At 54.8% G+C, this 20,784-nt stretch overlaps 10 protein-coding genes and 2 non-coding genes across 12 annotated transcripts; 6 read left to right on the forward strand and 6 right to left on the reverse strand.

Moving 5' to 3' along the window:
- Window positions 1-369: 369 nt before the first annotated feature.
- QC764_400753 (uncharacterized protein) lies at window positions 370-665 on the forward strand (the record flags this gene model as incomplete). The annotated part of the gene is made up of 2 exons (XM_062946341.1): window positions 370-459; window positions 531-665. The coding sequence occupies 2 exons, from the start codon at window positions 370-372 to the stop codon at window positions 663-665; spliced, it is 225 nt and encodes a 74-aa protein (XP_062799920.1).
- A 663-nt stretch (window positions 666-1,328) lies between these two features.
- On the forward strand, window positions 1,329-2,215 carry COX9 (Cytochrome c oxidase subunit 7A; the record flags this gene model as incomplete). Its single annotated transcript, XM_062946342.1, has 4 exons — window positions 1,329-1,784; window positions 1,905-1,947; window positions 2,021-2,051; window positions 2,128-2,215. The coding sequence occupies exons 1-4, from the start codon at window positions 1,740-1,742 to the stop codon at window positions 2,213-2,215; spliced, it is 207 nt and encodes a 68-aa protein (XP_062799921.1). The 5' UTR covers window positions 1,329-1,739.
- Window positions 2,216-2,868: 653 nt separating this feature from the next.
- Window positions 2,869-3,148, reverse strand: QC764_400758 (uncharacterized protein; the record flags this gene model as incomplete). Its single annotated transcript, XM_062946343.1, has 2 exons — window positions 2,869-2,875; window positions 2,925-3,148. 2 exons carry the CDS (start codon window positions 3,146-3,148, stop codon window positions 2,869-2,871), a joined length of 231 nt encoding a protein of 76 aa, XP_062799922.1.
- Window positions 3,149-3,238: 90 nt separating this feature from the next.
- QC764_400760 (uncharacterized protein) lies at window positions 3,239-4,203 on the forward strand (the record flags this gene model as incomplete). The annotated part of the gene is made up of 2 exons (XM_062946344.1): window positions 3,239-3,304; window positions 3,409-4,203. The coding sequence occupies 2 exons, from the start codon at window positions 3,239-3,241 to the stop codon at window positions 4,201-4,203; spliced, it is 861 nt and encodes a 286-aa protein (XP_062799923.1).
- A 1,944-nt stretch (window positions 4,204-6,147) lies between these two features.
- On the forward strand, window positions 6,148-7,644 carry QC764_0060530 (uncharacterized protein; the record flags this gene model as incomplete). Its single annotated transcript, XM_062940501.1, has 1 exon — window positions 6,148-7,644. The coding sequence occupies one exon, from the start codon at window positions 6,148-6,150 to the stop codon at window positions 7,642-7,644; it is 1,497 nt and encodes a 498-aa protein (XP_062799924.1).
- Window positions 7,645-8,203: 559 nt separating this feature from the next.
- QC764_0060540 (uncharacterized protein) lies at window positions 8,204-8,578 on the reverse strand (the record flags this gene model as incomplete). Its single annotated transcript, XM_062940502.1, has 1 exon — window positions 8,204-8,578. One exon carries the CDS (start codon window positions 8,576-8,578, stop codon window positions 8,204-8,206), a length of 375 nt encoding a protein of 124 aa, XP_062799925.1.
- Window positions 8,579-8,673: 95 nt separating this feature from the next.
- QC764_0060550 (uncharacterized protein) lies at window positions 8,674-9,777 on the reverse strand (the record flags this gene model as incomplete). Its single annotated transcript, XM_062940503.1, has 1 exon — window positions 8,674-9,777. The coding sequence occupies one exon, from the start codon at window positions 9,775-9,777 to the stop codon at window positions 8,674-8,676; it is 1,104 nt and encodes a 367-aa protein (XP_062799926.1).
- A 597-nt stretch (window positions 9,778-10,374) lies between these two features.
- Window positions 10,375-10,447, forward strand: QC764_0060560. Its single transcript has one exon. It is a non-coding gene; the product is annotated as a tRNA-Ala (tRNA).
- A 42-nt stretch (window positions 10,448-10,489) lies between these two features.
- Window positions 10,490-10,581, forward strand: QC764_0060570. Its single transcript has one exon. It is a non-coding gene; the product is annotated as a tRNA-Ala (tRNA).
- Window positions 10,582-10,852: 271 nt separating this feature from the next.
- On the reverse strand, window positions 10,853-12,744 carry GIS2 (gig suppressor; the record flags this gene model as incomplete). The annotated part of the gene is made up of 3 exons (XM_062946345.1): window positions 10,853-12,274; window positions 12,335-12,515; window positions 12,638-12,744. 3 exons carry the CDS (start codon window positions 12,742-12,744, stop codon window positions 11,879-11,881), a joined length of 684 nt encoding a protein of 227 aa, XP_062799927.1. The 3' UTR covers window positions 10,853-11,878.
- A 2,604-nt stretch (window positions 12,745-15,348) lies between these two features.
- QC764_400800 (uncharacterized protein) lies at window positions 15,349-17,190 on the reverse strand (the record flags this gene model as incomplete). Its single annotated transcript, XM_062946346.1, has 4 exons — window positions 15,349-15,654; window positions 15,721-16,064; window positions 16,121-17,015; window positions 17,062-17,190. The coding sequence occupies 4 exons, from the start codon at window positions 17,188-17,190 to the stop codon at window positions 15,349-15,351; spliced, it is 1,674 nt and encodes a 557-aa protein (XP_062799928.1).
- A 2,297-nt stretch (window positions 17,191-19,487) lies between these two features.
- QC764_400810 (uncharacterized protein) lies at window positions 19,488-20,725 on the reverse strand (the record flags this gene model as incomplete). The annotated part of the gene is made up of 4 exons (XM_062946347.1): window positions 19,488-19,537; window positions 19,592-20,347; window positions 20,402-20,528; window positions 20,588-20,725. The coding sequence occupies 4 exons, from the start codon at window positions 20,723-20,725 to the stop codon at window positions 19,488-19,490; spliced, it is 1,071 nt and encodes a 356-aa protein (XP_062799929.1).
- Between the last annotated feature and the right edge of the window lie 59 nt (window positions 20,726-20,784).

The following is a 20,784-nucleotide window of genomic DNA, read 5'->3' on the forward strand; positions in this document are numbered from 1 at the left end:
TCCCCTTTTTGACGCATAGCGTGGCTACCTATTTCAGGGGAAATGAGCTGAAGGAACCGAGACAGTTTGAAGATGTGCTACTTTGGAGTGAGACATCTCTCCCAGCGCCACGAGCCACGTAGTAAGGCTGGATCGTCGTTCTCTCCTTGTATTATCGTCATGGCCTTGGTGTGACTCCGGTTGCACTTCCGAGCCTGAATCCAAGCTGGGTCAGCATTTGACAGCTTCCAACTACAACTCTATCTAGTTGGCAAAGCGCCCTGTCCTGTACATCTCACAACATTGTCCGAATGATCGGGGTCCCAAAGTCTTCACGGGCAGTTGCTGGTTGTCACGGAGATATTTCGCTGCGGTTACAGCCTCGCTGATATGACAAGGCAGTCCGCCAAAAGCCACCTGGACAAAGCACTTATGACACTGGGATACGTGACAGACACTGTGGTCGTTCTGTCTTTGGAGGTGGGTGCGTTGCTATATCTGTATAGTCCACATTTGCAGGCTGACCCGTACTACATCCCGGCATGTCCCGGGTCGGTCAGCCATCCATTATCAGAGCTGACTCTTGTGCTTCGGTATTGTCAATTCTATTGCCGATATTATGGAGTCGGCAGCTTTCTCACCTCGACCTTGCGACGCCACCTGAACACAACATACCAAGAGTATAAGTGAGCGGTGAACCCTCACTTATACACTCTTCAACATGCCCTCGGGGCCGCACAAACCGGCCATCCTATTGGAACCCGCCATTCAACCGCCATAATTCACCGTCTCACAACTCTCTTCATCTCAACTTCAAGACGACCCACCAATCAAGTCCCACTCAGAATGCCTCTCACAATCCGCCAGCTCTTCTTTTCTCCCCCGACTGAGCCGCCAACTAACAACCACTGGGAAGAGAGGCACGTGGATGGGGTGAGGTATCTTGGGAGGGTTGTGGAGAGAGTGGGGGTATAGGAGGCTGATGGCGATGGGGGAGCCTGGGATGGGGTTGCGGTTGTGGCTGGGTGCGGAAAGGGTGATGGAGAGGACTAGGAATTGAAGGGGGAAAGGGACTGTTTTTAGACCGTTTCACCTTTTTTGTATTTAAAAGCTGGAACAGACTTGGAAGGCAAGACTCTAGGTCGTGCAAAGGGCATCATAGTTCTGGTGTCTGATCAAGATGGTGATGGTATGGCCTGGGATTATAAGAACAATACATTATGAATACTTAGTTAGTGTATATCTCCTCCAATCTCAAAACCGAGCCAAAAATGCCTTTTGACTTCCCCCCATCAACAAAAGCATCCATCCATCCACGAGTCCATGCCATCTCTTTCTCACGTCCTCTTCATCCCCCCACCAGGGCAGTCCGCCCCAAGCTCCCAGCTCCCAAAGCTATGACCACCTATCTTGCCCCACACCTGCCCGCCCGCTCCACCACCAAAAAATGACAACACGCTTACTTAACCCTTTCCCCCCCTTCCCCTCCTCACAAGATCACGTGTCCAACCCTCTGCCAAGTCTTGTGTTTTTGCCGAGCGCGAGCGGGTTCGGGCGGGCAGAGGAGAGGAGGAAAACGGGAAAATCAGGTCATCAATCATCATCAACCACCGAAACCGACCGAAACGAAGCTTACCTGCCTCTGCGGGCAACAACAACAACAACAACACAACCACAACCAAACTCTCCAAGCGAGAGAAAAACAAACCCGAAAACGGCGTATCTGAACGATCGGCGAAAAAACAACAACAACAATAACAATGGCCTCTGCTGCTGTCGCTCCGGCTTTTAAGCCTATCACTGGGGTGCGTTTTTCTTGAGGGTTTATTTGGAGGGGGTCTCGGGGAGGACACAAACTGAAGCTGGGGAGGGGAGAAGAAGAGAAGGGAATTCAGGCTAACCGGAGGGGGGGGAAATTGATACAGATGCTCCGCCGGGGTTTGATCCTTGATTTGAGCATTGGGCTTGGTATGTTCTCTTTTTTCTCCCTTTTCTCTTTTGACCTGGATTTGGCTGACGGGCTGGGTTTTGGGGAAAACAGGTCTCGGGTTTGTGTTTGGCAATGCCTTTTGGTAGGTTTTTGTTTTCTCGAGCTGTTGAAGGGGGGAATTGGGAATGGGCTTGCTAATGTTGGGGATTGGAATATAGGTACGGCTACCACATGCCTCGGGTCAACGCTCGTGATGCGCACTACCGCAAGCTGGAGGAGGCTCGCGCTGCTAGACAGGGCAACTAAGGGATATGACTACATGGTGGTGAATTGAGCGGGTTTGGGATGGGGGCCATATTGCTGCTGTGCTGTGCTGTGCTTATGGTGCGGCTGGCGGGCATGACCCGAAGATGGATGGGCGAGTGTATCATATCCGTTATAGACAGACAGGGGATCAAATGGACGACACAAGTTCGGTTTTATGGGGTTGGAAATTTATGTTTTGCTTTGGCTGCTGGGCGAAGTGGGTGGGAAGACGAGAGCTTACTTGGGTCGCTTTGGCGATGAAGGAGCTTCCAGAGCTCCTGGTGCTAAGCTTGGTGTATGGACTGGGATCAACCCCGCGGTGATGAGAGAGGAGCGCCGGACAGGTTCGTGACAGGCTGGGATGTGGCGGTGATATGTTTGCCGGCATGTGCTGCGTGATCGTGGGGCATTCACGTCCATTGCGTAGAGGAGCCATACTTGATCTTTTGCATCAAATCTCTACCACCTCGGCTATCTCTTTGCTGTTTGTGCACCCACCTCCAATTGCGTCCCTCCAGCGGCGGCATCGCCGCCCGCCCCCTTGCTCAGAGCATTCAAACACTCCCAACTTGTCGTCTCGGCTGTAAAAGTGCCACCGTTCTTCATCGGGCATCTACACCACACGTGGGCAACAAGACAAGGCAAAAAGTCAACTACAAACTGCAACTGTCTCCCCTCCATTCTCAAAAGAAAAGAAAGAAAAACTTACACCCTGAAAAAGCGCTGGACGGGCGTGCACACGACGGGGCAGTTGGCCTCGTTGGGGCGGGCGATCTGGCAGTCGTACTGCACAAACGAGAAGAGTTCGCAGTCGCGGGAGAGGTCGGTCGGTTTCCCGCTGGGGGTCTTGCGGGCGCGGTGGGAGCTGTTGGGGAGGTGGTGGATGTGGGAGGGGAGCTGGGAGGAGGGGAAGGTTTGGACGTGCGGGGCCATTTTTTTCCTTTTTTTTTCTTTTGGGACTCTTGTCTGCCTGACCCTTTGGAGCACGCAAAATTGGGGAGACAGTAGGGTAACAAGAGCAAAATGAATGCGACTGAGGCGGCGGGGAGGAGGTTGTTGGGCGAGATTGAGGAGATGGCGTTGGATGAGGTGAGTTTGGTTTGTGGTTTGTGTTTTGTGTTTGATGGATGGTGGTGATGATGATGGGGGGTGGTGGTGGTGGAGGCTAATTGATGGGATGGATTTCATTTCAGGTTCTCGCCGCTTTTCGCACGGGCTTTCGAGCCGCTGCCTGCACCGGCGGCCACAACGACGCCATCATCGGCCACAACGACGCTGTGAGTGTCAAGAAGGAGGAGGATGCACAATATGGGCCCAAGACATTTCCGATTGAGGCTCTCAATGACCTTGTGCAACGCAACTTTCGAGCGACTGGGTCAGCACCACTGGCGGTTTCCGGGCGGTATTACGAGCTGGTTTACGTGCTGATTGCGACGCTCATCGCGAGCCCGTGGGACAAGGCGGTGGTGGTGGTTGACTTGGAAGGAAAATTCGATCCCTTGAGGGTGTTGGCTGCTCCGCTTGCTGGGCCGGTATCATCATTGCAAGACAACGAAAAAACAGCGACAAAGCGGGCGAGGGTAGAGAGAAGCGACTTGGAACACATTCACATCCTGCAGCCGAAGAAGGGAAACTGGGAACAACAGCCACCTGCTCGATTTGTCTCGGCCTGTCTCACCACCATGGAGGAGTACATGCTCTACGGAGCCCACCGGAGCCGGGGACGGCAGTGGTGGGGCACCGTGCTCATCGGAGGCGGCTTCAACCCCGTTGGAGGCCTGCCAAAGGCCGTCTCCGCCCAAGTCGCAGTGACGGCCGGACGGAGGGGGTGGCTCAGGGTGGAGAGGGCCGAGGTGCCTGGGTTTGGGGAGTTGAGTGTGGAACAGGCATCGAGAGATCGGGAGAAGCGGCAACAAGCGGTTGAGCAGATGGGTTGGGTTGGGAGTTCCCCACGGGGAGGATTTTCCTTTGGCGGAGAGGCTCCGTAAATACGGGTACGGGGACGGACGGTGGTTGATCGGGGTTCCACGGAGTCCACAGCGTCTTTATGCGTTCGATATCGAATTTACGGTGTGCGAATCCTGAGGGTGGAAGTTACAACACGTGGAGGATTCACAGGTTCAATTTGGCATCAGGGAGCGATGTGATGGCCATCTGATATCAGCTCTCACCAGCTGGACGACACCCGCCGGTGGAGCCGCTTTCTCGACAGAGAGACCCACCAGTCACATATCTTCCTACCCAAGAGAGAGGGAAGTGAGGGACTGGAGGCCCAACGGCGGATATGGCCTGAGTTGACTCGCGGCTCCCTTAGGACCCATGGTGCCATGGCGTTGGAATCGACCAAATCTGCAGCTAAGATCCCTCGATCAAGTTCAGAAACAGGCTAGAAAACTACACCACCGTTCGGATAGAGGCCGCGGCAACCAGTCGCGGAAGGGAGACGTATTGCCGGAGTGAACTCATGATGATGAGAGCGGAAGGAGTGGTGTTGAGGTCAAACTGCGTGACTGCATTATCTTCACTGCAGTTGCCTTGGTTCAACACAACCTTCATCACCGGTTCCAGGTAGTTTTCCTACTGATCTCGCCTCATCCAGCCCGGCCTACATCGATCGACAGATAGCTTCTTCCCCAATGTTTTCACATGCTGGGCAGCCACGGCATCCAAAAGAACTCACAGTGCTCAGCACACTGTCACTCTGTCACGGTTGTTCACCGGCTCGGCAGCGGGCTCAACAGTGATTTGGGAAGAATACCCAATCAAGGAGCTTCGCTCGTGATAAAAGATGCAGGCACGCAGAGCACGGCCGGAGGATCACCGCGGCTGCCCTGCTTCCTGTCGTGCTGTTGGCCGGCGTGTTGTTTCATTATCGGACGTTTTTGCCCTGGCCGAAGGACCCTATCAGTTCCGGGGGTCCACTCCGGCATTCTCAGGGGGATCCGCCTTGACGTCATGGTGATCGGCACTACAGCCGGGCGGCGACTTGGCAGTCAGACCTCTGCCGACTTCCGCTCGCCCTCCCATCTTTCCGTATCACACACAGCGGCCTCGCCGCGGGCGCCCGACCACTTCCCAATCCCGGGAAGGTCCCCTTCCGGTGGCCGTCATAGGGCCCCATCTCCCGTCGAGCAACCGCACATTCTTACCTACAGTAGCAACCACGTTCCAAGCCCCGATTTGTCCCGCAAAGCCTTGATCTTCCCTCCATGGCATCAAAGCTTTTTGTCGGACCCGGTTTTTCTCTTGGTCTCAGTTGTGCTATGTACCGGTTCAAACCGAGTACAGCCAAGTCAGGAGTCATTATCTAAGCTGACTTGGTGATACCGATCCGATAAGCCCTGCGTCTTGACTGACAAGGGTGCTGGACCCTCAGGACCCTTACATCTGCAAGCTGTGTTGTTGTTTGGTGCGAGGGGTTGTTGGAGGGAGAGAGGGGCCGGCGGGGATGAGGCCACCAGAAAACATGGGGATGGGCATCTCACCGCATTGCTGCGTAGGACAAGCTAACGTTGAAGGCTCCCAATGGAGGAGGCGAAACGGGGACCCGGTGGAAAAACTGGTTCTCCAGGCACACCAGAGAACTTTGTTGCTGCCACACACACCCACACCACGCCTCTGTATATCCACCGTTACCCACATGGACCCTGAGACCCTGTTTTGACGCCGTCCCAACGCTTTGTGATTGCTGGGCTGAGTTCCACCTCAAAGACAGCCACGCCTTCTTGGACTGTCCAGAGACCGCCTCCCATCGATGGCTTCTCGAATATATATATGGACACCGGCTCCCTCTTGCTTCCTCTAGCTTTTTAGTCTCCCACTTACAGCCAGCCGCTTGAATGTCTCAACCACCAGGTGTACTCATAGTTCACCTGTTCGATCCTTACTACCACTACTCAATCCACGACTGGTAGTCATTCCTTTATTCCACCATGTCGACCACCAACAACAACACCCTGACCACCCCGGTCCCCCAGAGGCCGTCCATGTGCCCTCGCCAGCTCTCCAGCAGCAGCTTCGCCTCGGCCTTTGAGGTGGCCCGCACCAAGCTCAGCGAGCTCGGAGTCGAGGAGCCAGACACCGACGACGACAACACTCTTTCCCCCTTTTCCAGCTCGTCGGGAGAAGAGGATGACTCCGACTCCTCTCCTTACTCTCCCTCAGTCGAGAGCGACTCCAGCACCAGCGAAGCCGCTTCACCACTCCACTCTCCCCTGACTGCTCCCGTCACACCAGCTGGCCTCGACCCAGATGTCGCCGACAACTTCGCCTTTGCCTTTGACATCGACGGCGTTCTTGTCCGCGGCGGGAAGCCCATCCCCGAGGCCATCGAAGCGATGAAGGTCCTCAACGGGGAGAACCCCTTCGGCATCAAGGTCCCCTACATCTTCCTCACCAACGGCGGCGGCAAGTTCGAGACCGAGCGCTGCCGGGATCTGTCCCGCCAGCTCGAGATTGATGTTTCTCCCGGCCAGTTCATCTGCGGCCACACTCCCATGAGGGAGTTTGCCAACAAGTACGGCACCGTCCTCGTCGTCGGCGGGGAGGGAGAAAAGTGCCGCGAGGTTGCCGAGTCCTACGGCTTCCGGGATGTCATCACTCCAGGCGACATCATCAAGGCCAACGCCGCCACTGCCCCCTTCCGCGCCTTGACCGAGTCTGAGATCAAGAACTCTCGTGATCTCCTCGCAAGAGGGGGGAAGATGAGCGACATCGTCGTCGAGGCCGTCTTTGTCTTTGCCGACAGCCGGGACTGGGCCTCGGACCTGCAGATCATGCTCGACATTGCCCAGTCCAAGGGCGGCAGATTGGAAACCCGCTCCGAGAACTTTGACGAGGGTCCCCCGATCTACTTCAGCCATAATGACGTTCTCTGGTCGGCGGCGCACGAGCACGTCCGGCTGGGCATGGGCGCCCTGAGGAAGATTGTCGAGACAGTGTTTGAGGACGTGTCCGGCGGCAGGAAGCTCAAGACGCACGCGTTCGGCAAGCCGCAGGTGAGCACATTTGAGTTTGCGACCCGGCTGCTCCAGCAGTGGAGGGCCACCCAGCACGGGCTGGCCGAGAGTGAGCCGCCCGAGACGGTCTACTTTGTCGGCGACACCCCCGAGAGCGACATCAAGGGGACGAACGCCATGAACGAGAAGAGCAAGAATGAGTGGTACAGCATCTTGGTCAAGACGGGGGTGTACCAGGCCGGCACCGAGCCGAAGCACAAGCCCAGAAAGCTGGTGGACACGGTGCTGGACGCGGTGAACCACGGAATCAGGAGGGAGATGGCCAAGCTGGGGACGAGGAAGGATGGCAAGGGGAGGAAGCTGCCCTTGGATGATGTCGCGCTCAAGGCGATTAGCGAGGGGAGGACGCCCAATTTTGAGCTGAGTGCCGATCCCTTTGCCAAGGCGGTTGAGCAGCAGCAGGTGCAATGATTTGAAGATGGATTCTGCTTTTGTGTTGGGAGTTGGGAAACATTTTTCGGGAAACTTTTGGAGGCGAAAACAAAGCAAACACGCGTTTTGATACCACTTGTGTTCATCCATTCTCTGGCTTTTTCTCTTCTTCGACGGACATACTTTATTTTGGCTTTTTCGGTTGTCAAGCTGTTTTGTTGTTTTGCAACGTTCTGTCTTTTTCTTTTCTTCTTCTTTTTCTTTGGCATTCATTGAGGGTTCACATTACATGGATCTGGCATGGGGGAAACAACTCAGGGAACTTGTACAGGGAATTTCTGGAAGGGTTTTCGAGCCAGTCAGTCAACACACTAGACGTAGACAAATACAGGAAGGCTGGGATCATAGATTATATATATCTGACGTTATTTGCTCATCTTGCTTTTGCCCTTTATGTATGTGATCCCCTGCTCTGCCTCATGCTCATGGGATGGTAGCTGTAGTTTCTCTGGGCCATGTTGCAGGCGTCGTTTTTTACTTTCATCAGCTTGAATGCCTTGCCATATCTATTCTCTTCAAACAAATTCCTTCTGTCAACTCACTGGAAGCTCTCTCTCAACAAACCCTCTTTCCTTTTCGCCAAATCCACGATCATCGCCCCAAACAACCCATTGGCCCAGCTGAACCACTCCCTCGTCCACTTTGTGCTATCCCATCCGTCAATGCTTTCATGGATCAGCCCCAACCCATCCGTACTCCCTAAAATTTGTTTCAACGCGCCCCTAATTTCCTCATCATCCTCGCTCGTCATAATCTGCATCACCAAACTCATAGGCCAAACCTTGCCCGGGCCCGTGTGCGGTGACCCAACCCCCTTGACCACCTCCCCATCAGCATAGTACGGATTTCTCCTGCTGAGGATCCGTCTCCTCGTAGCCTGATAAACCGGATCACTACCGGCCACGTACCCCATCACGGGCGCCGACAGCAAGCTCGGCAGATTCGCATCATCCCCCAGCACCACCCCCCCAAACCCATCCACCTCATACGCGTACACCTTTTCTTTGCTCACCCCATCCTCCCCACCACCTCCACAACCCCAAACTTCTCAATCCCCTCCCTCACCTCCCTCGAAAAAGCCCTCATCTCCCCCGCCAGCTCTTGCTCCCCCAAATCCTCGGCAATCACCGCCGCCCCCGCCAGAGCCACACAAAACATCATATTCCCCGGCACCAAAAACTGATACGTCGTCGCGTCATCACTAGGCCTAAACGCACTCCTGACCAACCCCGTCCCCGAAGCAACAGGGCTTCCCGCCCCATCATTCGCCAACGTCTCGGTCGACCGCGTCGTCATCCTCGCAAAGCTATACCCACTCCCCAGCACCCTCCCATCAGCCCCATACGTCGTCCCCCTCTGCATCCCCCTCCCCACCTCCACCACCCTCCTCACCGCCTCAGTCCAATTTCCTTGTCGGCCAAAAAACTCGATGTCGTGCGTGGAAAAGTAATAATCCCTCGACAACTCCAAAAACGAAGCGAGCGAGTCGACCTCCCACTTGCACTCAAAAACCCCAGCCCTGTCATACTCCGGACGCACCACGTCTTTGTCCCCGCCCTCCTCGTCAGAAATGACGCCTGACTCGGGGGGCGGGCGGAACGAGTTGCAGTACCCAGCTGAGAGGACATTTCTTGCCTGGGTGTTCACCGTTCCACGGAAGAGGCTCGCCAGGGAGTCAGATGAGGGTGAGGGGGTCAGCAAGGGGAGGTAGGACTGCAGCTGGCGGGCGCTGTCGCGGAGCCACATGGCGTTGATGTCGCCTGTGATGATGAAGGTCAGTTCTTCTTCGCTATCGGGAGAGTTGGAATGGCCGTGCCATTTGATGGCTGTGTCGAGGGTGTTGGGGTAGGTGTTTTGCCAGAGGCGGAGGAGGTCGGGGTCGGCGATGGGAAGGGTGCCGAGGAGAGACTCGAGGGAGGAGAGGTTGAAGGTCCGGCACGAGGGGGAGGGGCGGGCGGAGGAGAGGGCGTGCCGGCCGGGGGAGAAGGGGGGGTGACGGGTGCGGGAGCGGGTGGAGTAATCTAAGCATGAGGAAGATGAGTCTTGGGAGGTGACGAGGGGGGTTGCCTGGGATAGCAAGATCAGCAGTTGGGCGGTGGCGAGGGGTCTCATTGTTTTCGTTGTCAGTTAGACATGACAGGCCCGGAAAGGAAAGTCAAAAGTGTGTGTGAGTGCGGAGATCCAGGTCGGGTTTATACTGCTTTTCCCAACCAACCCCCTTCCCCAACCGTGATGATCGTCGGTGACACAACCTGAACCGTTTTACCGGGCAACCACCAGCCCAAAGGAACTGAGACACCTCTTCGCGGCGGATGGCATTGGACGGTGGGTGCGGGGACAAACTTTAACTGCCACACCTCAAGACCCTGCGCACAGCAGACGCTGGGCTTTCCGAGGGTCATGCAAATGCCGTCCTCTGCCGTGTTTGCCCCCAAGTTCCAACACGAGAACTTGGACTCCTCAATGCACAAACTGCCATGTGAGCAAGCCAAAAATACCCATCTTACATCTCTTCCCCGATACCAGCCAGCTCTCACCCCTCCCTATCCCTCCATCAACACAATCAACCACCAACCCAACATCCAAAATGAGACAACAACCCCCCCAACCCTCCTAAGCAATCAACTCCCATCACACCCCAGTCAATCTCCAGTCAATCCCCAGCCAATCCCCAAAAGGAAAATGCTTCCCCTCTCCCACCAGAATGTTTGGACGAGTTGGGAATCGAACCCAAGACCTTTCGCATGCAAAGCGAACGCGCTACCAATTGCGCCACACGCCCGAAAAGAAGGATGTGAGAGAAGAAGATGAGAAGATATCGGTGTGGACGAGCTGGGAATCGAACCCAGGACCTTTCGCATACAAGAGGAAACAGAGTATGCTAAGCGAACGCTCTACCAACTGAGCCACACGCCCCGTAAAATCATCACCTGATTGCTATTGAGCTTGGTGTCTGAAGGTTGACGCTATAGCGGACGTTCTGGATTTGAGAATTTGGTGTAGTTGAGATGATGAGCTGGATTCTCGAGATGGTGGCAGTTGGGATGAGCATGGTGCTTCCGGCCATGGCCCCGACCTAGAACAACATCAGCCAACACACTCTCCCCAGACCATCGCCCCTTACCTCTCTCCACACCACTCTAACCATCACACCCACGACAATACACACACACTGCCACACACAAAACGCGCACAACTGGTCCTTTATTGAACACACAGACTACCTATCAACCACCCCAACCCGCCCCTGTCATCTCCTTGCCTGCCTTCTTCCTCTTCGCCAATCCCCCCTTTTTTTCGCCCCTCCTCCCTGCTTTTTTTAGTGTATCTTTGGTGCCACTTCCTGTCTTCGCCCTGTCGCCCGGCCTACTGTAGGTCTAAGAAAGAAAGAGAGTTTCCCTTTTGTTGCCAAAGTGAACCCACGCTCTCTTTTTTTCCCTTCTTTTGTCTTGCCCAAAAAAGCGTTTCTTTTCCGTTCATATCGCTCGCGCCTCGCAGGTCCATCAACAACTTCAAAAAAGAAAAAAACCACACGTACGTGGTTTTATCTTTTTTTTTCTGTGTAAAAAAAAGAGGGGGTATCTCTGAGTTTTGGTGTATTTTCCGATTTTGTCCAAAGGGTGTGTTTCTGTTTAAAAAAAAAAAGGGTGACGGAAGGTTGGGGGTATGATTGAGTAAAACCAAAAAAGGACTTTGCCCGAGAAGCAGAAAAAAAAAGATGATCAAAACGAAAGAAAGCCCTGTTGACAAGAAAGAATGCAAGCCGCAAACAATAACGACAGCAAGAACTGAAGGTTGAGGGTGCTGGCAATGTGTATTCTCCTGCTTGCGAAAAGAAGCCGACATAAACATCGCACCTTCGTCCATTCTTGATCTCTTTTCCCTCAACCTCCACCCTTCCCCATCTGTATCGTCTTGGTGGCCGATATGTTGTTGGTCCGGTTAAAAGCAGAAACTAAAGCGTTGTTGATGTTGTGTAGGTTTCCCAAAAAGTTTTGTCGTAGAGCCAGAAGAACCGTTGAACGCCGGGAGGGAGAGAGAAAAAACAAAACCCAAAGTCGTGTCGTAACCTTTCCCATGTCGTTCATAATCTATGCGATGCGCGGGGGGAAAGATCATCGGAGCGTAAACGCCATGCAACAGTCGTCAAAAATCGAAACTTCGATCGAATTTCCCCAGCATTCAGCCCACTCTCATGGGAGGAGCCGCCCGCTTAAGCAAGGGGGGCACCGGGAGCAGGAGCCTGTGCAACCTGGGGGTTTCCAAGGTCAACCTCAGGGGCGTCGGCACCGTTAGCACCGTTGCGCTTGGGGCAGTCCCGGGAAATGTGGCCAGCCTCACCGCACTGGTAGCAGGTCTTGCCAGCTGTATTGAGGGGACCGCCGTTGGGAGCGGTGCAGTCGCGCGAGATGTGGCCGAGCTTGCCGCAGGCGTAGCACTTCATAGCCTGAGCCTGGCAGTCGCGAGCGTAGTGGTTGGGGCCACCGCACTTGTAGCAGGTGGCGTGGCGGGCGCCGCCGGGGTGGAAGCCGCCACGGGCAGGACCGAAGCCACCACGGCCGGGCATGGGGCCGGGGGCCATGCCGCCCTGAGCGCTAGGGCAGTTGCGCTGAAATCCGCGTCAGTCCCGCTGTCTCCCTCTCTAGACAAAATCATTCCGTCGACTTACGGCAATGTGGTTGGGCTGTCCGCAGGTGTAGCAGCGGTTGTGAGGACCGCCAGGGCCGCCGTTCAGGCGCATGGTAGGGCACTCAGCCTGGACGTGGCCAACACCCTGGCAGTGGTAGCACTGCTTGGACTTGGTGGTGCGGGGCAGGGGGCACTCGTTCGACTCGTGGTCTGTTGGGATGCTGCGTTAGAATTGCCGGTCGAGAAAAGGCTGAGGGAGTACAAGATGCTTACTGGGCTGCTTGCCTGTGAGAGGTGTTAGTAGCCGCCAAGAACCAATCACGCAGAGGAGGGAGGCACATTACAGTTGTAGCAGAGACGGGCGGGAGCTGGGCAGCCATCGGCCTGGTGACCCAACTCGCCACACTTGTAGCACGCGCGCTTGTGAGCCGAAGACATGTTTCCGAACATAGGTGAGCTAGGGAGTGGAATTCCGTTAGTTTGAGGTGTCTGGCTTGGTGTTGGTTGGTTGAGTCCGAAAAGTGTTGCTAGAACTGCCATGCTGGGCGACACGTTTGCAGACAAGGACGACTCGACGAGTAGGTATAGATTTCGGCAGCCGGTGATCGAATGACAAACGATGAAGAACCCTCCTATAGACTCCCAGACAAACAACCGTTGACGATCCCCACATGCGGCGTTTTAACCTCTCGACTGCTCCATGAAACGGTTTTTTTTTTGGGGAGGGATGTGGCTGGCTGGACTCGGTGGGTGAATTATTGCGCGCAATTCTCGCCAGTTTGGGATGTTCGTTGGCGCTGGCAGCAGACGAACCATCAGGTCGGAAGCCGGAAGCCGGGAGCCAAGACTGAGGGCGGGAAAGAGGCGTGGGGAGGAGTTGTCGTCGTGGTTGTTGCTCAAAATGTGTGTGCTTTGTCGTTGTTGCTGCCTCGTCGATGTGATGTGCCCCTCCACCTCCCTCCCCAAGCCATATAGGGTTTGCTCCATCAACAAAGTTGCGCCAGCCAGACCTGCTCCATGTAATGTCCAAGCCTTCCAACGGTTGCTCAACCCGAGCCGGAGGTTATTTCCCTCATTGTCGATGAAGAGAGCCGAGTGTCCAGTCGCAAACGTGTCGGTCGAAAATCATAGAGAGATGCAACGGGGGGCAGAAGGCGGTGCGCCACACAAAAGACTCACCTGTGAAGAAAATATCAAAATAAAAAACCGGCAGTTTTTCCTTTCCTTTCCTTCTGTTCCTTCGCAAAAAGTTCTCCAAACCTCAATCTTCCTTCTTTCCGTCAGCGTCCAACGTCCTCTCCAACAACTCCAGAAAAAGTAATGACCTGTGGCTTCCTAAAGGGTGTGCTGAAAGGGAAGAGGAGAGAAGGTGGCGGAAGAGGCGGAAACAAGGAGGGATATGGGAACCCCAAGTCAGGAAGGAAGGGATAGCGCCAGTTCGCAGGCCAGAGCTAGCTAGGCTGTGGGAGGGGTTGATGCAGGAAGTCAGCACGTCAGCCGAGGTACGTGACCGGTACCTATTTTCTCCCCTCTGTCTGCTGCAGAATCAAGTACCCTGATGTTCCCTCTCTACCTCATCGCTCTCTCTGCTTCAGCAGCAACTGAATTTCAGCGACAAGGCACGCTAAAAAATCTCTTGGGGCTTGGCAATGCTGCTTCACGGCGGCTCGTGACTGGGCGCCGCCGCTGACTCGTGCCCACAGCTGGTTGCGGCAACTTCACGGCGACCGGTGACACTGGAGCATCACCTCGATGCAATCCAGTTGTCTATTCGCCTGCCGTCTTTGTCCCTTTTTTGCCCTGTCTTATGTCTTGCCCTAGCTGTTCGATGGAACTGTCTCACTTCGGCAGTCTCTCGCCCTGTGGCCAAACGGCCATTGCCCCAAACGCCACATCTGATAATCTGAGGCTCTCGCGGGGCATCCCCGGCGACACGGCTGCAGCTGACAATTGCAACGGTAACTCACCTCGGTTTACTTTCGGCGCTAGAGCTTTTATATCGCGCGCTTTCACACGGCTGTGCCGGTCGACTGCTGAGAGCCTGACTGAGAGCGGGAGGAGGGACGAAAGCACTAAAGCAACATGAGTTTCCATTCCCCTCTTCCGCCGTCTCCTGCTGAAAGGCTGGAACCTCCCAACCTTGCTCCCATCCCACTGCGGGGCTTTTTGTTTGCCATGCTCATCTCGATCTGCACCTCGCCTCTTGACAGTGTGAGGCTTCTCTTGGAGAACTAATAAATGGTTACACTATATATCTGCATATATATGTCGAGACATACATATATGGCAGCCCGCTTCAGTCATCAAACATGCTGTTGGTGATGATGATGATGATGATGATAATGTTGGCAGTCGGGTGTCCTGAACAAAACAAAAAAAAAAAAAAAAACCCCGCCTTAAGCGTGACGGACCCCTGTCTGCCTTCGATATCCCCCCCTCTCTCGACCCAATCATGCCCAACCGGAGCTGCTCTCGGGACACTGTGATTGATGCAACGGCAAGAGAGAGACAGGAACTGTGTGGTTGACCGCATGTGCAATGCCGGCTGGCACCCCTCCAATGGGCAATAAAAGGAGGTGTAGAGTCCGGAAGACCCAAAGAGGGTTGGCCCTTGCTCTCAGTCCGCAAAGGGTTGTCCCGAGCTTGACCCCGACAATATGGAAACTGCTCCAGATATAGAACCCTCGCAAGGTTACTGTGCATCACAAATGAGCGGCCTGCAGACGGGAATACTACTCGGACAGTTTGAGAATCCCGACAACACCTTACAGCGGGAGGAGGGTAGGGGTGGATGACGAACAGGTGTTGGTCTGTGCCTTTCACAGTATCCGTTTGGTCTTGACACTATATGTCTGGAGCTCCGAGCTTGAGGAGTTCACTCATTGAAGTCGAACAGATGTGGGATATCACGAGCTGCTGACTACCTACGCCGTTTCATACCCGACAGAACCTCACTTCATGGCGGCGGTAGAGCTCTCTCGAGTGAGATGCTGACAATTATCAACCTGGTTCGAAACCCTTGACCTTGATTATTACGCACCATCTTTCTCAGCCCTACACCCAAACCGCCGGCCGCTGCTGCTGCAACCTTTCCCTCTCCGCCGGATGCAGACCAGCCGCATTTTCCTCACTCCCCAACGGCGGCGGCACCATCGACCTCGGCCTCGCCTCCACCACATAACTAACCCCATCATCAGAAGCATACGACGGTGGCCTCCTCACCCCCCCGGTGCCCCTCGAGCTCGGATCAGAAGAGACACCGCTGTCCAACGTCTCCTCACTTGTATTCCCACCCTCGGCACCCCCCGGCCCAGCAGCAGCCTGGTTCCTAGCCCAGTAAAACCTATCCGGATCAACTCTCTGTCGTAACAAACATTAGCCTTTCATCCACGAAGCTCACTTTTGCTTTCAGAGAACAGAACATACCACACTCTCCCTCCAAAGTCCATACGCGGGGGGGCCCAACTTTGTCGCCTCGCTCTCGATCCCCACCGCCTCCTCGTCCCTCGCGAGCACAACCCTGATGGGCTCCCGTGGGATGGCGTACCCGCTCCCTGGGGCGATTTGCTGGATCATCTCTGGCCTTACCACCCCGCCTTCCCTGGAGGAGGAGTTACTACTTTGCAGTGTCCCGTTCCGTGACTTGATCACCAGCATGCAGAGCTTGATGAGGCTGTGGCAGAAGAAGATGGTGATGAACAAGATGATGAGAATGAGCAAGATGGTGAACTCGGACGAGGTGATGTTTTTGGTGAGGGTCAGGGAGAGGTCTAGTAGGGTGGCTGTTAGCACAAAGAAAGAGGGAATACGGCGTGGGTAAACTTACACACAGTCAAGATGAGTATCAGAAACAAACCCGACACAAAACATCGCAGGATCTGCGTGCGGATGCGCCGGGACTTGATCCAGGGGAAGCAAAAGAGGAAGTTCTTGGGGGGTTTCCTCCTGCTGCCGCCGCCTGTTCGACTGCCGCTACTGGTTGAACTCCCCTGTTCTGTTCTCCGTCGTCGAGTTTCTCTATCTCTCCTCCGCCGCCTCCTCTCTTCTCTCGTCTCCCCGCCTTCCCGTCTCGACCCCCCGCTCCCCTCCCTCCTATGCCTCCCAGACCCCTCACTGGCCTCCCTCCTATGCCTCCTGGACCGATTGCTCCCCCTCGCCACCGCCCTCTCCGGCTCAGCCACCTCCTCCTGCCCAGCCGTCGTCGTCCCAGGCCTAGTTGGCGGCCCGTTGCTCCCCCCAGTCCATACCCTCTCCAGCCCAGGCAAGTGCAACCTCGTGCTCGGCAGCGCCTGCTCCCTGATCCTGAAGGCCGGGCTCTTTGGGCTCTCCACCGTCGCTTCCTGCCCGTTGATCACCGTGGGCGGTGCACCTCTCAACCCAGCACCAGAGTAGTTGCTGCTTGGGGGGCGCAAACCAAAGAATGAGGGGCGGGGGAACCGGGCGAGGAAGGACAACCGCTGGGGTTGTTGGGGCTGGGGGTGGTGTTGGCCGGATTCGGGATCGGAGTGGGGGAGAAACGGGGGATAAGGGACGTGTTCGTCGTTTGTTGTGCGGGGGTCGTAGGATTGGTAGATTGGGTAGGAGAGGCCGTAGGGGAGGGGTTGTTGTTGTTGTTGTTGTTGTTGTTGTTGTTGTTGTTGTTGTTGTTGTTGTTGTTGTTGTTGTTGTTGTTGTTGTTGTTGGTGTAGGGGTTGTAATTTTCCACTGTTGCTGGGTGGGGCCTGGTGGAGGACGGAGGGAGGAGTTGCAGGCTGAGGTTCGGGGAACGACGGGGGCGGTGCGGATGGTGACTGTGTTGGTGGTGGTGTTGTCGGTTATGGTGTCGTTGGTGTCATTGGTGTTGTTGTTGTTGTTGGTCCGGGAGGAGGACCCGGTGAAGAAGTTGAAGCGGTCCATGGTGAAGGGAAAGTTCAGTGTCCTTGTGTATCAGGTGGGTGAGTGTTGTCTTGATGTGAGTTTTTATCCGGCGAGCATGCTGTCTCCTCTGTGTGCCTCAGATGAGTCGTTTTCAGACCGATGTAAAGATGTCAGGTAGGTTTGACTTGAAAGTATGAGTCCAACAGTTGCGCGTCCCAGTCTGTCAACCTCAGTGGTCAACGATTGTTGATGTTGATATTGACGTCGCACAACCTAAGCTCCCCCCGTCTGTTCCCGCTCGATCGTCCCCACGCGCGGTGATAGGTCGCCAGGCCCTGCAGGTCGCCGTGCGCTTGTTTTTGAAGGGTTTGCGAACTGTGCTGCCCCTTAAAAATAATGCGCCTCGCGTACCTCCCCTCAACGGCGGGCGCTGATATTCGGGATATAAAAACGGTTGGCGAAAACGAAAAAGGGAAGGGCGTGCCAAAAGAAGAACAGTTGTTTTCGTCGGTCGGAATATTGAAATCAAGAGAGAAAGAGAGAGAGAGAGAGGATATCAAGGTATCATAAAGGCCCGGCCCGCTGCTTGAACTGAAGTGATGGTGGTGCTGAAGAAAAAAGTTGCCGAGTGTGTCGTAGCAAATGACCGTCGTCCAATAAATTATCAGCTCCCAGAGCGATGCGAATGTAAGGGAAAAAGAAAAACAAACACCGTCAAGGCAACAGGAAGAACAGAAACAACCAAAAGCCGACCTCAGGACAGAAAGGTCATATCAAGAGAATTAAAACAGAGGGAAGAAAAGAATGCCTGCACGGCAGGATTTAGACTGTGGTGGTGGTGAGGTGGAAATGTGTGTCGATAGGTCTAGAGGCACCCTCCCCTGTTTTGTTTCGTTGTTTCGTCGTATGCAAGTGGATTCGTCCCAAGCCACCGCAAAGACGCTTCGTCGACCGACAGGCAATTCTTGACGGACGGAATGGGACCTGCACCATTCACCATTCGACAAGAATTGACGATGTTGCAGCCCTGAGGAAGGGGGGAGGGGCTTGATTGGATGGAGGGTGAGAGGGGGACGTGACCAGATATGCAGGGGTCAGCCTGCGCTTGGCTTCACTTGCACGGACACGAGGTGAGCCACCAGTGAACCTGAGGAGGTGAAGGGATCTACGTTGACGCAAGATTGAGAGCTTCTTCGGGCCCCTGCCTCGAGATCACCACGGGATGAACGACGAGGACCCCATCCACAAGGAGGCTCGTGCAGCATCTCGAAACTCTCTTCCCGGGACGGTTATCCCTACGGTTCCTATCGACGTACAGGAAGCAAGGCACCCTGTTCACTTCTCCTGCATCTGCTGTGCTGCCGTGGACACCCCAACTGCGAATACCTTCAGAACGGCAGGGTGCCTTGCATCGTCGGGCGTCGGCAGGAGCCTTCATGACATCCAGTCGTCTTGCTCTTCAAACTCGACGACAAAAGGGGAAATCCCAATGATTGGCTGCGAGTGATTCCAGTGCAACGTCGGCTTGGCGCATGAGCGGACCACAGTCACAGGCGTGTTTCAGATCTCCCCAGGTCTTGTTGGAGTTTCTGGGGAATGGCTGTCAGAGAGGTTCAAGATTCAAGAAAAAAAGAATAAGAAGACAGGATGGTCGCAAGTGGATTTTTGGGCATCAAGAAAACTCCTGGAATACATCATGGTCAGCCAGCAACGACGGTGAGTCAATCGAATCATTGATGGTCAAACTTGAGCCCAGACTTCTTCTCGATTGATGGCCGGACAGAGCCATTCAATAATATCTGACAGAATGCCCCGTCTCATGTAGAAGCTGTGACTGATGCCGCAACCCAATGTCAGGCATCAAAAGTGTCTGCTGCGCATTGAGTTGCTGATCGCTTGTGCTTTGGCTGTCTTTATCTTCGAGATCTGTGCCCTCGTCCTGAAATGTTTCCTGGCGCGCGCCTGTATGCATCCTGTAGGTGTGGTGTATATCCTTTCGAATTTTTATTCGTACAAGGCTGGGTATCAAGCTCGCTTTACTTTTATCCTTTCTATCACTGCTCCTGTGCTCAGCCTTTCGCCGGTATCATTGAAGCGCCTGGGCATACTTCCTTTCCAAATATGCAGTCCTGCCGTGCCGGAGCAGGCTGTAGCCTAAAGGTAATCTTTTCTCGTCGCACAACAGCCAAATCGACCCCCTATTCTTAAAATAGGGGCATCGCCTCAGGCAGACTGCAGCGAGGCGATTAGACGGCCATTGTGGTTCGAACATGAGCAACTTCGCACTGAGCTAGACAATTCCTTCGACTCGAGAGGCATCGTCGCAACCCGCAGCCTCACTTGAGCTCACCCAACAACATGTTCCGGTCTGATGACGCAGAGAGGACTAGACAAAAGTTAGCAACACGTCCAGCACCAGGCAAAAGTCAACGACACATACTGAGAGGTTCCGCCCCCGGTGCAAAGTCAACCGAGTTGACTGTCCCCTTATGGCCGGGAAGCTTGTACAGCAACCTTCCTGTACCCGCCTCCCAAACCACAGCCGTTCCATCACCAGCACCCACCGCGATCTTCTTGCCGTCCGAGTCCCAGCTTCCCTTGATCAAGTTCTTCTCCATGCCCAGCGGTGCGCCGTCAAATGTCCGAATGTGTCGCTCGGCAGGGGCGAAAGGCCTAATGTCCCACGTCCTGGCGGTCGAGTCCATCGCATACGACAATAATTGCTGCCCGTCCGGCGATACCCTCAACGTCGTGATCGTGTCCTGATGACCCAGCATTGTGTGTACCACAGCCTTTTTCCTGACATCCCACACCTTGATATCATTGTCGATGCCACCCGAATAGATCTCATTGCCAGCCTCCGAGATAGCAACCGCCGTGATGGGGAAATCCGTTTCAATGTAATCCGCCGCGTGCTTCGTCCTTGGATCCCAAATACCAATTGTGCCGTCGTTGCTGCCGCTGATGAGCATCTCCTCGCCACGCTTGCTCAGGTCTAGCGATGTGACGCCTTCTTCGTGTCCGACGTAGCGTCTTATCCTTGTGCCTGATGTGAGGTCCCAACTAGCGAGGTGCATATCGGCAGAGGCGGTGAAGAGGATTTCCGAATCGCGGGACCATTGCAGGTCAAGAACGGCGCCCTTGTGGCCGGAGAGAACGCCGTAGTTTTCGCAGTCGCCGTAGGTTCGCCAAAGCACTGGACTGGGTGTCAGTAGGTTTTCCGACCTGACCATCAAGTTTGTTTACGTACAAACTGTCCTGTCCATTGACCCAGAGGCTATTAAGTTTCCTGTGGGATCGAATCTTGCCGCAAAGATCTCGCCGCTGTGTCCTGACAGCTCCATTACCGGAGCCTGCAAGGAGCTCGTTCGTGGAACCTGCATCGCGCATGTTAACAGACATGATAAGACTTGTTTCCAAAACTCCAAAGACATACCGACGACTGAATTAGGGCACCAGAGCTTCCACCAACAGGGCCAGAGCGGGTAGCGAGGGCGCGACTAGAGCCCACATTCTGCCGCTTGACCACGAGCTGCTGGTCGTCGCCTGGGAACGGTCTCTTTTCAGAAGACATGATTGATGATATTCAAAGATCCAATGTGTCTGTTGAATCAATTGATGTCGTGATGTTGT

The sequence above is a fragment of the Podospora pseudoanserina genome, chromosome 4 (genome assembly GCF_035222485.1).
Source record: "Podospora pseudoanserina strain CBS 124.78 chromosome 4, whole genome shotgun sequence".
Classification (NCBI taxonomy): domain Eukaryota; kingdom Fungi; phylum Ascomycota; class Sordariomycetes; order Sordariales; family Podosporaceae; genus Podospora; species Podospora pseudoanserina.